At 38.0% G+C, this 15,198-nt stretch overlaps 1 protein-coding gene across 2 annotated transcripts in view; it reads left to right on the top strand.

Annotated features, from left to right (window-relative positions):
* The first annotated feature begins 304 nt into the window (after positions 1 to 304).
* Positions 305 to 15,198, top strand: part of LOC123241474 (protein NPAT) — a 44,586-nt gene continuing 29,692 nt past the window's right edge. For both annotated transcript variants that reach the window (XM_044669119.1, XM_044669120.1), the window contains exons 1-3: positions 305 to 341; positions 6,534 to 6,652; positions 12,079 to 12,139. In XM_044669119.1, the coding sequence (XP_044525054.1) occupies positions 305 to 341; positions 6,534 to 6,652; positions 12,079 to 12,139 (217 nt within the window). The remainder of the gene's footprint in view (positions 342 to 6,533; positions 6,653 to 12,078; positions 12,140 to 15,198) is intronic.

Raw genomic sequence — 15,198 nt, 5'->3', positions numbered from 1 at the left:
CGCAGGCGTATGACCGCCCCCCTTTCCCTTTCCCGCCCCCCGACCTTATCCCTAAGCGGAAATGATGCTCTTTTAACTCAGTGTTAGGGCGGGGCGCGTTTCCGCGCCTTTCTTTCTCCCTAAGAGCGATTGGCTCTAAGAGAACCAGGGGGCGGGACGAGTTGTCTCGGGGTTCGGTGCCGCAGCTGACGCCGCCGCTGGAACTGAGAGATGCAGTCTCGGCGTTGCTACGCGGAAGGTTCCTGAGACGCGCCAGGGGTGTGGGGGGCGGTGGTGGTCTCAGAGTCCTTCTAGAGGCCTGATCATGCTGTTACCGTCCGATGTTGCCCGACTAGTCTTGGGTGAGTTGAGCCTTGGGACCGGCCGAGGTGGTCTATGGATCTTTGGTTTACCTTTCAACCGGGGGCGGGGTGAGGGTGAGATGAGGGTGGGGGTGGGGGGAGGTCGGAGGCTCTGCCTCCCTGCCTCGGAACCCAACCGGCCACCGGTTTCTCTTCAGCCCTGGGGGCAAGGGAGCCCGAGGCCGACTGGGTCAAATAGCGCGTCTCCTTTCCCGCAGTCCCGGAGGAGACAGAAGCTCCCCTTGACGGGAGTCAAGGCGGGAGAGTTGGGGCTTGGCCCCCGGGAGGACCCTGACTGACGTGGGGGAGGAGATGGCTCTGCTTTGCCTGCGCCCTGCTATTCGTGTAAGCCGGGGCTGGGCGGCCTAAAAGCAGGGCGAGAACCAGCGAGGGCCTCTTGGGAGAGCGCCTACCGAGAACCCGCCTGCGGATTTCTAAACGTCTTTCTTTTGGATCTGCCGGATTTGGGACCCCCTTCGGGAATCGTTGGGCTGACCCATCCAGATGATCCGTCAGGCACTGCTCCACATTTTAGAGCCACCACAGTTATTCTTCCAGATCTCTGACAAGGATATGATATAAATCTGGGATTCATTTCTAGCCCTAGTTGGATATGCCTCCATTTGGGTGACTCAATTCCTTCCATTGTCCAGCTTGTTGTGTTGTAGTCGTGGAGTAGGCCACTCCGGTTTCCAGGGTTTGGGAAGTGTTTTGTGTTTTTATATTCTTTTAAAAGTGCAGGGCAGTTGTGTTGCTAAGCCTTGAGCCGCATTCATTTTCAGAATCTGGTCCTGTGACACAGACTTGACATATTTCTAAATTTGCTTTTAAACTAGTATTGAATGGGGTTATTGATAAGGTAGTCTTTTCCGGACATTTTCACTATTCCTCATGCCTGGAATTCTCTCCCTACTCATCCTCAATTTCTGACTTCCGTTGAGACCCAATTAAAATCCCTACTTGTACAGGAAACCTTTTCTGATCCCTCTAAACTCTAGTACCCTCTTCTTTGTTGATGATGTCCAAAATTCATTCTGTATATAGATTGTTTGTATATAGTTATTTGCGTAATCTTCCCCCATTAGATTATGAACTCCTGCAAAGCAGGGACTGGCTTTTTTACTCTTTTTTTTTTTAATCTTCAAAGTTTAACACAATGCTAGGTGCTTTAAAAATGTTTATTGAATGACCAACTTTATCAGACTTTAATATTGGCATGCTAATCCTATATATAGTCATAAGTGCCAGAGACCTTTTAAAGTTATATTTCTGCTGATATGTAGGTCAAACAAAGCCTTGTACTGACAAAAATATCAATGGCATATTTCACTTGTGGACTCTGTCATCATACATAAAGATTCTGGAGTATAGCTAGTTTTGTTTAGTTCAGATTCAGTGATTCTGGTTTAGGAGAAAGTGATATGATAATCCAATTGAAGTAATCCATTCTTAGATATTATAGGTATGTGATTTTCTAGGGATATTCTCTCCAACAGTGCAAATCACAACTTGCTTACATTTTTTCATCCCATGTAACTTGTCTTAATCCCACAAATCCTCCACAGGGCATCTCTTCAGGGTAGCTGTTGATAATCTTTTCCTTTTCTAAATGTTCACTAACAATCTGTAATAATTCTTTGAATTTTGCAGAGTGGAAACTCACTGGTCTTTAGTTTGAAGACAACCTTTTTTTTTTTAATTGTGACAATTTGTGCTCCATTCCTGTGGCATCTTTCCTTTTCTCCATAATCTCTTAGAGATCCCTAACAATGGTGCAGGAATCATATCTATTGGTGTTAGTATTGTAGCAAATACAGTGGTACAGTTAAGTGGATTCAGAACTGGTAGAATGGCCATACTGGGAGCAAACTTTAATGATTTGATGTCAGCTTAGAAGTTCATCTAACAGATTTTATCAGTGATTTGAATGAACACTTCTTGGCATTCTTATCAAATTTTCAGATAATACAAAATTGGGTGGGATAGCTAATACTTTGGATAAAGGAGTAAAGACCAAAAGTTTTGATAAACTGAAATGCCTGGCCAAATTAATGAGATGAGATTGAGATTAAATATAAATAAACTCTTACTTGGGTTTTAAAAAATTACTTTCACAAATACAAGATAGAAGGAACATACATGATAAGACCAAATTTAGCCTGAAAAAAGTCCTGCAGATTTTAATGTACTGTAAGTTCAATATGTATCCATAGTATGATATGATACCCAAAAAAGTAAATTTGACCTTGGAGCATCATTGAGATATGTAGTTTTCATGAATAAGGAGGTATTAGCCCTACTCTACTTTTCCCTAATCATATCATATTTAGAGTGCTGTGTTCAGTTATAGGTGTCAGAGATTAGAAAGAGCATCATTAAACTTGAGGGTATCCAGAGGATGATGACCAAGATAGTTAAGGACCTCAACAGGCTAGGTGAATTAGGAGGTGTGTTTAGAACAGTAATGGGCAAACTTTTTAAAGAGGGGGCCAAAGGAAAGGAAATGCTCATCTGTCAGTCTGTTTCCAAGGCAACTCTTTGGAAGTTTCATAGTATTGTATCCTACTCATTGTATTCGTCAGATTAAGAATAATGTCGTGGGGTCAGATAGAAATTTTCAGGGGGCTGCAGTTTGCCTATCACTGGTTTAAAACATATCTTCAAATATTTGAAAGATAGTCTTATGGAAGGGGGATTAGACATATTCTTTTTGCAACCAAATGGCAGAAATAGGAACAATGGACAGAGATTGATAAAGAGGTATATTTAGACTTCATGGGGTGGGTGGGTAGGGTTTTTTAACAATTATAATTATCTTCAAGTAGATTATGCTTGCCTCAACAGCTAATGGGTTCTCCTTCATTGGACATCTTCAAGCAGAGACCAGATGACCACTTGCTAGATATGTTGTATCAGGGATTCTTTTTTAGGTACAGGTGAGAATAGTGGCTGCTTAGGTCCCCTGAAACTCTTAAAATCTAATGATTTGTCGAATATGTTGAGAGCCTTCAAAATCTCTCTTTTGGGGGGGGTCTTGATCTCCTGATCTTACCCAGCCTGGAAGTGCAGCAGCTTCTCACAGATCCAATCCTACTATAGATCAGCACAATAGCTTTGAGCTTCCCTATTTCCAATCTGGGCCAATTCACCCTTTTTTAGACAATCTTGTTCACTAAAGGAAGCATATTGATATTGTATTTAGTGAGGACAACTGATCATCTTAGCACTTTCCAGCTCACAACTCTTGAACACTTGTAGTCAATGATCTCCCAGCCTCAGCCTTCCCAGTAGCAGACATGCATGCCCATTCCTAGCTAGATCTTTTGATAGTTTGTGAGTACCAGTGGAGCATGCAGGCTGTCCATCAACTCTCTGGACTTCTTACCTGGTGAATGAGCCATTTTACTTTTTACCAAACAGTTCTCTAATAATACTTTTTATGCTTCTCTTTCTGTGCATTTCTTCATTGGGAATATGTTGCAGTCTGTTTTCATTCACTGTGAAGCTTTCCATTGTATAGTCATTCACAACCTTGTTAACTAGGGACAAATGAATAAAAATGAGGAGCAGCTAGAGGTGGCTCAGCAGATTGAGAGCCAGGCTTAGAGATCCAAAGTTTTCGTCCTGGGTCCAAAACTAGCCTCAGACACTTCATAGCTATGTGATCTATGCAGCAAGTTACTTAACTCCCATTGTTTAGCCACTCTTCTGCCTTGGAACCAATACATAGTATTCAGATAAGGATTTAAAGAAAAAAGAATAAAAATATGAATATAGTATTTTTGTCTATTAAGTGCCAAGCACTGTATACAGGCACTGGAGATGACAAAGAAACAATCCTTAATAATCCCTACTCTCCATGAGTTTGCAATCTAATAGGTCAAATTGTGTGTATATTTCTGTGTTTATGTGTTTTGGGGTATGTTTGTATACACAGACTGATTATGGTACCTAAGCAATGTGTTGAAGTTATGGCCAGTGGAAAGACAGGGAGACTAGAGATTGAGTATGATTTATGAGGAAGAGGTTGATTTGACTGAGTTGCAAAGTATGGGAGGAGAAGTAATACCCACTCAGACTAGAAAGACAAATTGGGGCCAGGTTGTATAGCTTTTTAAAAGCTAAACAGAATTTTATATTTGATCCTAGAGTCTAAAAACCCACTTGAATCAGTTGACTAGAGGAGTAACATAGTCCAATTTGCTTAAGGAAAATTACATTGGCAATAGTGTGTGTAAGAATAAGGAGAGAAAAAAAGCAGAGAGATATGTAGGAGAACCAGGAGATAGTGATATTCCAAAAACTTGGAGAGAATGGAGTATCAAGAAAGAAAGAGTGATTGATGGTGTCAAAGGTTGCAGAGAGGTCAAGCAGAATGAGGATGGAGAAAAAGGCCAGGGGATTTGGCAACTCAGAGATCATTAATAACTTTGTAACTTTGGAGAGAGTAGTTTCAGTGGTCAAGATGCCTGATTGAGAAGGGTAAAGAGAGTGAAAGTGGAGGCACTGACAAAGGGCCTAAGAGATAGAACAATAATACTGGAAATAGCAGGGTCAAATAAAGGGAGGGAGACAATTTGAATTTTATGATTTCTGAAAGTGTATGCTGAAAACTGTTTCTATATGTAATTAGTAAAATATTTTAAAAAATAAAGAAAAAAAAAGGCCACCCTTCCCACTCTTACTTCCTTAGGGCATTGTCCTTGTTCAGACTTCACTTTCTTCCCTCTCGAACCTAAACCTAGGAGTTGGTCATTTCAACTTTACTATGTCCTCTGTTCTCAAAAATACCTTCCTTTCTCATCCTAATTCAATTTATTCCTTGTTAAACTTCAACCCTAGGTTGTTCTAACTATATATGTCTTCACCTCCTAATCACATGCAGCTAGAGAAAGTTTAGGAACTATGTTGTTTACATTAAAAATTTATAGGGGCAGCTGAGTGGCTCATTGGCTAGAGAGCCAGGCTTGAAGAAGGGAGATTGTGGGTTCTAATATGAACTCAGCCTAGTTCTGTGGAACCTGGGCAAGTCACGTAACTCCAATTGCCTAGCATTTACTGCTCTTCCACCTTAGAACCAATGATTCTAAGCCAGAAGAGAAGAAGTTTTAAAAATTGAAAAAAAAATTCAATCTCAACCAACCACTAACCAAACATTAAAAGATAGTCATTATATTCCTCCCTAATTAATTCCCTAGCTTCTTTTCCATAGAAGCTATTCAAATCTTTTTCTTCAACAAGAATTCCATAGTACAATTCCCCTAGCCTCCCTAATCAACTGATAAAATTAAGGCCATTCGACCTAAGCACCCTCTCCTCCTATTCTCTACAACTCAAAGGCCAAATCTTCTACATTTTTTTTTTGTATCCTCAGCACTTAAGTAAGATGCAGTGGTATACAGTAAATAAATTCTTGATTTAAATTGACTGTAGGAAACTCCCTCTGCCAGTGCAAATTTCACATTTGTAAATATTAATAAAATGTCAGTATTTCATCATGTAGATTTGTGTTGTTTTACTTATAAAACACTAATGAAAACCATAAGCAAATTTGTAAACATATGAGAGGTTAGGTACAGAATTAGGCATAATTAATATGTTGACTTGTTTTCCTTTATACTTTTTTGTTCAAAAAGAGGGTTCTATGAAAGTGACAGACATAAAAAAATACTTTAATGAAACTTTTTATTTTAAAAAAATGCTTGTTCAGTTGGGATGAGAGGAGAGAAACTGTTATTGGTATAGTTCTTTAATATAAATTAAATATAAAATACTGGAAGATTCTTTCATGCACTTCATAAGCTTGACTTTCTCTCTTCAAGACTACACAAAGCTCTTTACATGTTTTATTTTGAGTTCCATTGTGATAAAGACTGTCTTGAGTATACTTTGTATCTCTTCTAGCTTACTGTAAAATTTATTATACACAATAAGCACTTAAATATTTCTTGAATAAATTTATGCTGATTTTAGAAAGGAAAACTCAGTAGTGCTTATAGTTATATTTCACAGAGAAATTGCTAGTTTCTGGACCTTGCCATTTTCTGTGTATGTTGTTAGGGATTTTAGTAAATTTTGTAATTTTATTATATATAATGAAAATAATATAACTTGAAAGTATTAAATTGCTTCTTCATTTTATTACTTCGGATTATATAGAGTATAACTTGGTTTTGGTTTTTTCCTATTTAGGCTATTTACAACAAGAAAACCTCATTTCTACCTGCCAAACTTTCATTTTAGAAAGTTCAAATTTAAAGGAATATGCAGAACATTGTACAGATGAAGGTTTTATTCCAGCCTGCTTGTTGGTGAGTGAATTGATCTTTTGGCTTCATTTGACAGTAAAACACTTTATAGGGTAAACTTTTTCTTGAAATTTCCTCATTCAGTCAAATCATCAGTTTGGGGAAAGCAATTTGGTTGCTCTTTAGTCTAATACTCCAAGTGGTGGTTATGGGTACTCACTCGACTGATAACCATTACAATCCATCCATGCCTGGCTATCCTATTCTACTCTTGTCCATGACCTCCCAAAAAACTAGGATGCTATCTAATATGGTTAGGGGCACATAAGTTGGCATTATGTGGCTACTATAGAAGCATGCAGGCTATCCACTAATTACACCTTCCTTTTTTTATGTGGTCAACAAGCCTTTTTTTCCCCATAAGTTTTTCTGATAACATCCTTCATATTGTTTCTCTCACATAATTCCTTATGTATAACATGTCACAGCTTTCTCATGTCCACCATCTGTCTTCTCTTTGCATTTTGGTAATCTTTGCTTTCATTCTTCAGAGACCATGATATTCTAGATACATAATGGAAAATATTAAAAGAAAGACCTTTGTTACAAATGGAAACTTGTTATCCTTAACAAGCCTTTGGCCTCTCATTTCTCCTTACCCCTTCAGATCAATATTTCATTGGGTCATGACTTGATTACTCTATGGAATTTCCTATAATTTGCAGTTTTTCGAGTTTCAAGGGATGCTGAAAGTTAGGTGACTTACCCAGAGTCTCATAACCAACATAGTTCAGAAGCAGGACTTTAACCCATGTCTCCTGTCTGTTACCTCATCCTGCTTTGTCTGTTAAAATGTATGTTGATTTAATGGAGGTTTTGGTCATCTCTTTGTAAAAATTTTCTGCATTCTCATCTTCTGAAACAAATGCTAAGTACATGAGCTGCAGTTATTTTCATAGTTGTTATTTGCAGATACTTTTTCTTCCTTGGTTAATACATCTGCTTCTTGGTCATTGATCAAGAATCTTATTTAGAGGATCTGCAGCTAAGTTAATGTTTATACATATAAGAAACTGATTTTAGCACCCTTTGCCCCCTTTCTATTCACCCTTCTTTAACCTTTATTTCAGAGGTAGAAAAAAACACTAAATAGAAGTGTGGTCCATTTCGTGTTCATGATTGCTGTGGCCAAAAAAGACCACAAAGTCACCAGGACACCTGCCATAAGCTTTGCCACGAAAGGCATGTTGGTTATATGCTTGACAGGTAGGGCAGGCTGCACACACTTTAGAGGCTATAGTAGTTATGCCAGTAGCTATCCATTCTCTCTTTTTTTTTTAAACATTTATTAATATTCATTTTTAACATGGTTACATGATTCATGCTCCTCCTTTCCCCTTCACCCCCCGCACTCTCCCCAGCCATGGCCGACGCACATTTCCACTAGTTTTGTCATGTGTCCTTGATCAAGACCTATTTCCAAATTGTTGGTAGTTGCATTGGTGTGGTAGTTTCGAGTCCACACCCTCAATCATGTCCACCCCATCCATTCTCTTTTAACAGAGTCCACGATGCCCTGGGTACCAAATGATCATTTTTATGAATAGATTGGCAAATTTGTTGAAAAAAACTGCTAGGGAGCAGGGGTTTTCCTTCAGAAGACACCCATACTCCATTAATCAGTTTTGCTTTAAATTTTTGCTTCCATTTTTGGACTTCCTTTTCATTTTAGGAAGGTGATAAATTTAAGTCATCAGTGATTGTTAATGTTAAAATTAATTCTGGCCCTTCTATGGCCACTAGTTTTGCAGCAGTATCTGCCTGGTCATTTCCCCTAGAGACAGGGTCACTGCCACCTGTATGGGCAGAGCAGTGAACTACAACTAGGGCTTTGGGTAGCTGGAGAGCAGAAAGAACTTCATTAATAATTTTTGCATTAGCTATAGAATTTCCAGCTGAGGTTAAAAATCCTCTCTGAAGCCATAACATACCCACTGAATGGCAGACTCCAAATGCACATTTAGAATCTGTATAAATTGTTGCCTTTTTATCTTTGGCAATTATACATGCATGTTTTAGGGCTAAGAGTTCTGTGCCTTGAGCACTTAGATTTGAGGGCAGTGAAGCTGACCACACAGTGGCAAATTCTGTTACTACAGCAGCTCCAGTGTAGCATATGTCATCCCTCATAAAAGAAGAACCATCAGTAAATAAGTCTTATATCTGGATTGTCTGAAGGAGTGTTCAGGAGATTATCTTGAGGCTTTTCAGCCATAGACACTAGTGTTTCACAATTGTGTAATGGTTCTCCTGAGACTGGTAAATCAGGAAGCAAGGTGGCAGAATTAAGAGTTGTACAACGTTTTAAAGGAATATTTTCATTATTTAGTAAGGTTATTTCATACCTTGTAATTCTCTGATCAGAAAATGCCTGTGTTCTATGTCTTAGCAACAATGCTTCTACTTCATGTGGGCACATAATTGTTAATGGGCATCCCAATACTAGATCATCAGTTTTTGTTACTAATAGAGCTGTGGCAGCTATGCCTCTAAGACATGGTGGTGCTCCTGCAGCTACTGGGTCCAGATGGGCTGAATAATAAGCAATTGGATGCTGATAAGGTCCCAAAGTTTGAGTTAAAACACCTGAAGCTATCCCTCTACTACGCTCATGTAGGTTATAGACCTCCCAAAATTAGAGATGTTTTCAACTTTGGTGATTAAATCTAAAGATGGGCAGTGTAGATTTAATCTAAATATCACAGAAAGAAGCTAGGGAAAATGCCCAGAGTGAGAGATTGAGTATTTTTTGTTCTGGAATAATAAGAAAACCAGTGCTACATTATCAAAGAATAGTTGGAATTAGGAAAAGGGGAAGGTGTAAAAAGACTGGAAAGGTAGAGGAAGTGGGAGGAATAGTTTATAAAAAACTTTGAATGCCAAACAAAGAATTTTATATCTAATCCTAGTAGCAGTTGGGCTCCAGTGGAGTGACTTAAGAATCAAGAAAAGGTCATAATCTTTTCAACTTTATTTCTTTATTGCCTCCCAGAGGAGGATAATATGGGATGCTCCAGAGAGCATTAGCACCTCTAGTGTGGGGATTTGCTGAGCCTTCTTCAGGGTTACTCACTCACTCTTGGTGTCTACCTATCACCCAACTCTCAGCTGTGGCTCTGAGAAGCTGTAGCACATACAGCTGCTAACCTTAGTAAAACAATTTCCCCAGAAGTGCTAAACCAAATTGAAGGTAACTGACAGTCTTTAAACTTATTGGTGGCCTAGGGGCATGTCCACCCCAAGCATGTGAAGACTTCTGGAAGAATGAACAGATAAGCACACATCAGAAACAAGCATTGTGGAGTGCTTAGAACCTGGTCAGACATTCAAAATACCACGGTCATCCATTGCATCCCAGGCTGTTGACCTTTGTCTTGACACTGGATTTAGATGTCTATGGAAGAGAGAATGAGGCTGACAACTTTGTGTGACTCTACCTCACTTAAATCCAATCATGAATAAGTCAAGATGTCATACATCATGCTATCATTGGCTGTCTTCTAAATCTAAAGAACAACTCCTCCTAAAGCAGTGATGGCGAGCCTATGGCATGCATGCTTAAAAGGGCACACAGAACCCTCTCTATGGGCATGCCTGCAGTTGTCCACCAGAGTTCATTACTAGAAAGCGAGAAGGACTCAAGCGGAGCTATTCCCCCACCCCTTCTCTATGCTCCTGAGGACATTCCTCACTTCAAAGGGAGCGCTTTCTCCCTCCCCTTTCCAGGATAAAGCGGTGTATGGTACTCAGTCCAGGGAGCAGGGCACAGCACTCGATCTTTAAAAAGTCCACCATTACTGTCCTAGAGGAAACCAAAGAGCCTCTTCCCTGTTCAATTAACAGCTTAATTCTTTTTCTCCATGGATAATATTTTGCCTTAGCCCCACATTTGCCCCCTTAGACAGGTCAACAGTCCAGTAATTTAGTATGGGGGGGGGGGCAATAATCTAAACAAGACAAGAAGTAGTCTTCTAAATTTTACATACTACCATTTAATCCATTTCTTTAAAAAAGGGTTTTTTTTTTTTTATGAGATCCAGATCCACCTTCAAACAGGACCTAAAGAGGATTTGGTTATTTTTAGATTAGAGAAATATTTCTTAACATTTTACATTTTACAAAGAGCTGACAGGGATCTCAGAGACCATCTAGTACAACCCATTCATGTTTTAAATAAGGAAATAGACAGTCCGGGAAAGTTTGAGTGACTTGTTTAAAGTCATCATTACTATACTGGTAGTAATCATCCAGTGTGAGATTTTAATCCAGGTCCTCTGACTCCAGAGCCTGTGCTCTTTTTTTACTTTATTACCTTTCTACTTGCATGGGATATTTGGAGCAGGGAAGATAATTTGTGATTGGTCAAAAACCTAGATTAAATAAACTACAGTTTCTTCTATGTCTTAAAATCTAAGTGCCATTAATAATAATAGCCTACATTTACATGGCACCTACTATATGCCAGGCATTGTGCTTTATTCTTTACAAATATTAATATCATTTGATTGTCACATAACCTTGTGAGGTGTAGTTGCTATTATTTTCTCCATTTCACAATTAAAGAAACTGAGGTAAACAGAAGTGACTTGCTTGGTATCACATAGTGTTTGAGGCCAGATTTGAACTTGGGTGTTCTTGCTTCTAGGCCCAGCACTCTATCCAAAACACTACCTATCTGTTTTAGGAAAATATATTTTCCCAAAGCTATGGGGTGGTTTTCATTTGAAGGGTAAAAATCCAATAGCAGTCTGCTACTGCTTTTTTTGATCTAGGAACTCTAAACTTGAGGTGCTTGTCATTTGGGGAATGATTTATTAGAGTGATATATATGGTGTTGCTGTTGTATTGTAGGAAATGATAAATGGGATGGTTTTAGAGAAACCTGGGAGAATTTGTATGAATCAGTGAAGAATAAAGAATAAATTTGAATTTTTTAAGAAGGTTGTTAGAAAAATGTTTATGCCTGGTAGATATGGTATAGTGCTTTACATTTATATAGTCTTTTAAGGTTTTACAACAGACTTTTGAGGTAAGTTGTGCAAGTTATACTCGCTCCTCCTATTCTCTCCTTTAGTTGCTCCGGATGTAGTTGTAGGCAAATTTTAAATAGCCAGAGTTAATGGGCAAAGGGTCAGTATTGCTTTTAAGTAATTGTTTTGTCCAGATCTCTACTTCCCTGCAGAAATCTTATTTCTCAGGTCTATACCAAGGCTCCTCAGACTCTGGTTAGAAAATGGCTCTTAACCCTCCTCTTTAAATTCAGTTGGATATGGTTATTCCTTGTCCCTTATTTATTTTTGTTTTAAGAAAACGAAAACTGGCCAGCATTCCTACATTTTAATACAAAAAGTCTGGGTGAGTGTTCCAGTATGAAAGATGCTGCCATGTCATCATTATGGTAATAACTTGGTCTCTTTTTTTCTTTACAGTCTTTATTTGGAAAAAATTTGACTACAATTTTGAATGAATATGTAGCTATGAAAGCAAAAGGTAGGAATTTTGAATGAACAAAAAAGTTTAGTTTCTTTTGTGTTTGTTTTGGGGGGGTGGCAAGGCTGTTGTATTATTAAAAGTCATTTATCTAGCCTGGCACAATGGGTAGAGAACTAGCCTTGGGGTCAGGAAGACCCAAGCCAAGTTGCTGCCATGTGACTGGGCAATTATTTTAACCTTTCAGTGCCCCAGACAATTTTTTAAAATTATAAATTGCAGGGGCAGCTGGGTAGCTCAGTGGAGTGAGAGTCAGGCCTAGAGACAGGAGGTCCTAGGTTCAAACCCGGCCTCAGCCACTTCCCAGCTGTGTGACCCTGGGCAAGTCACTTGACCCCCATTGCCCACCCTTACCAATCTTCCACCTATGAGACAATACACCGAAGTACAAGGGTTAAAAAAAAATTATAAATTGCACATGTTGCTATCTGCATTGACAGAGGAAATTCCTTCTTGGAAGTTCCCAATATGAATGAAATCATAAATTGGGTTTTTTATAAAAGGTGTTTTTTTGCATTTAAAACATTAATTTGTTTTGATAAATTATAGAGAGGGGTTTTTTATAAAATTTCTGCATGATGTTTTTGCCCATAAGTCAACTACAAATTGATTTAATTTCTCTTTTAGAGTAAATCATACATTGAATTTTTTTTTGCTCTCACTGAATTTTTTTTAAGAATTTTTTTTAATTTTAAAGCAGAAAAATTTTAGTTTGTTTCTATATTTTGATCCACTGATTTCTCTATAAGTCAGCCAGGTGGGAAGTAAGGGAGAGATTTCTGTTCAAAAATTCTTGCATTCCAAATACTTCTATAAGAGAACTGCTTTCATTTCTAGTTAATGCTCTAAATCAGTGATGGGCAAACTTTTTAAAGAGGGGGCCAAAGGAAAGGAAATGCTCATCTGTCAGTCTGTTTCTAAGACAACTCTTTCGAAGTTTCCTTGTATTGTATCTTACTTGTTGTATTCGTCAGATTAGGAATAATGTCTCTCTGGCAGATAGAGCATTTCAGGCCCCCACCCCCCAATCTGGCCCATGGGCTGTAGTTTGCCCATCACTGCTTTAAATCTGAAGTGTCAAACACATGTCCCAAACAAGTGCTCCCATGTACAGCCTGAGGCAGATTAAATGTGATTGGGACGTGTCTAACAAAATAATAAAAACACAATAATACATAAGTAATTTTAACATGATATATTTAGATACAATTTAGTGGCTCTCATTTCTGTTCAAGTCTGAAACCCATGCTACAGACAGAAAAGCTCATCCAGAAACTTATAAAGGGAAAGTGACCTCCAGGTCCCACAAGAAATAAAGAGTTCAACAAGATTTGGGCCCCTGCTCCCAAAAATATAAATTCTGGGCTTTACATTAATCAGTATCCATAAATATTCATTTATATCCTGCAGTAAACTGTGGGATTTAAGCTAACTTAAGGAAAGAAGTTCTGATATTTCTGATTCTCTTGGTTTTAAGTTCCTGCAAGAGGAGAACACACCCAGAAACCAGGGCATTCCAGGAATTATTCAAGGCCTTTCTCTGATAGGCTGTGTGACCCAGGACAAATCACCAAATCAGGGCTCCAAGAACTTCTTAAAGATCCTATTGTTGCAGAATAAGTGGCAGCTTGCATGAATTTAAGCAGTGTCATATCTGGAGTTTCTTATACCAATGAAATCATAAGTATATCCCTCTTTCTTTTAAATGCCCATAAATTATAATTATTATAATTAATATATTTAATATTTAAATTTTAATATATTTATATTAGAAATATTTGTTATTTTTGTTTGTTTTCTGTATTTAAAGTGTGTATTAAAATAAATTCTAAAATTTAAGGTTTTAATATAATAATATATTATAATTAATATAATGATCATTATAAAAATGAAAGAGACAGAGACAGGAGGACTTAATGAAGAGGACACTAAACTTAGATCAAGGAAAACCTGAATTCAGTTACTGCCTTAGGTACTTAACTTTGTGACCTTTGGTAAGTCATTTAACTGCTTTGTAACTTCAGTTTCATCATCTGGAAAATGGAGATAAATGATGTCACCTGCTTCACATGATTGTCGTGCAAATCAAGCAAGATGTTGTCCTTAAAGTGCTTTGCAAGCCTTAAAGTGCTATACAAATGGCAGCTATTATTCTACCCACCCATTTCCCAACCTAACTACTTGAGGGGAAAAAATTGTACCTGTGATGTCTTTGCATGAAAACTCCCTCCACCATTGCATACCAGTAACCCTTCTATAACTTATGATCACTAAATCATTGGATGTAAGAATTAGAAGCCATCTAGTCCAATTTATAGGTGAAGAATACTCTCTGCACATGACCAAGTTATCATAGCTAGTCTAGGGACTCTTAGCCTTTTTGTCATGGAATCTTTTGGCAATCTGGTGAAGCCTATGTATAAGCTGTTATGTTTTTAAATAAATAAAAGAAATACATAGAATTATAAGCAATCGTATTGAAACAGTCATCAAAAAAATTTTTTTTAAGAGTTCACGAATCCCAGGTTAAGGATCCCCTTCTCTAGGCAACGAAAACTATATTCCATCTCAAGGCAGTTAATTTTACTTGGGATAGCTATAATTTTTTTTTAACATTTACCTTTTGTCTTGCTATCACTTCTAAGACTGAAGAGCCACAAGGAAGTTTTTCCTAATATCAGACCCAAACCTGCCTCTTTACACCTTCTTTCTCCAAGTCGTCTCTCCAAGTTAAATATCCCTATTTCCATTTCACCTGACAATATCTAGGAAAATTTTCTTGAGTACTAGCAGTTTAGGCAGCTTGCACATGATCACACAACTAGTATGTCAATCTCAGGACTTGAACCCATGTTTTCCTGACTGCTTTATCAGTAAGAGCTACAAGAACATATTTTAAAAAATAGTGATCAAACATGAATTAGTTTGGTCTGGGGATTTAGGGGTATAAGGCTGTAAAATACTATATGTAACTCTCCTTTTAAAAAGCTTATTTAATATTCCATTTTTTTCAGTATCCTATGCCACCTTTATGGGAATATTTGAAGTATAATTGCTAT

The sequence above is a fragment of the Gracilinanus agilis genome, chromosome 3 (genome assembly GCF_016433145.1).
Source record: "Gracilinanus agilis isolate LMUSP501 chromosome 3, AgileGrace, whole genome shotgun sequence".
Classification (NCBI taxonomy): Eukaryota; Metazoa; Chordata; class Mammalia; order Didelphimorphia; family Didelphidae; genus Gracilinanus; species Gracilinanus agilis.
This window is presented reverse-complemented; position numbering and strand designations above follow the sequence as displayed.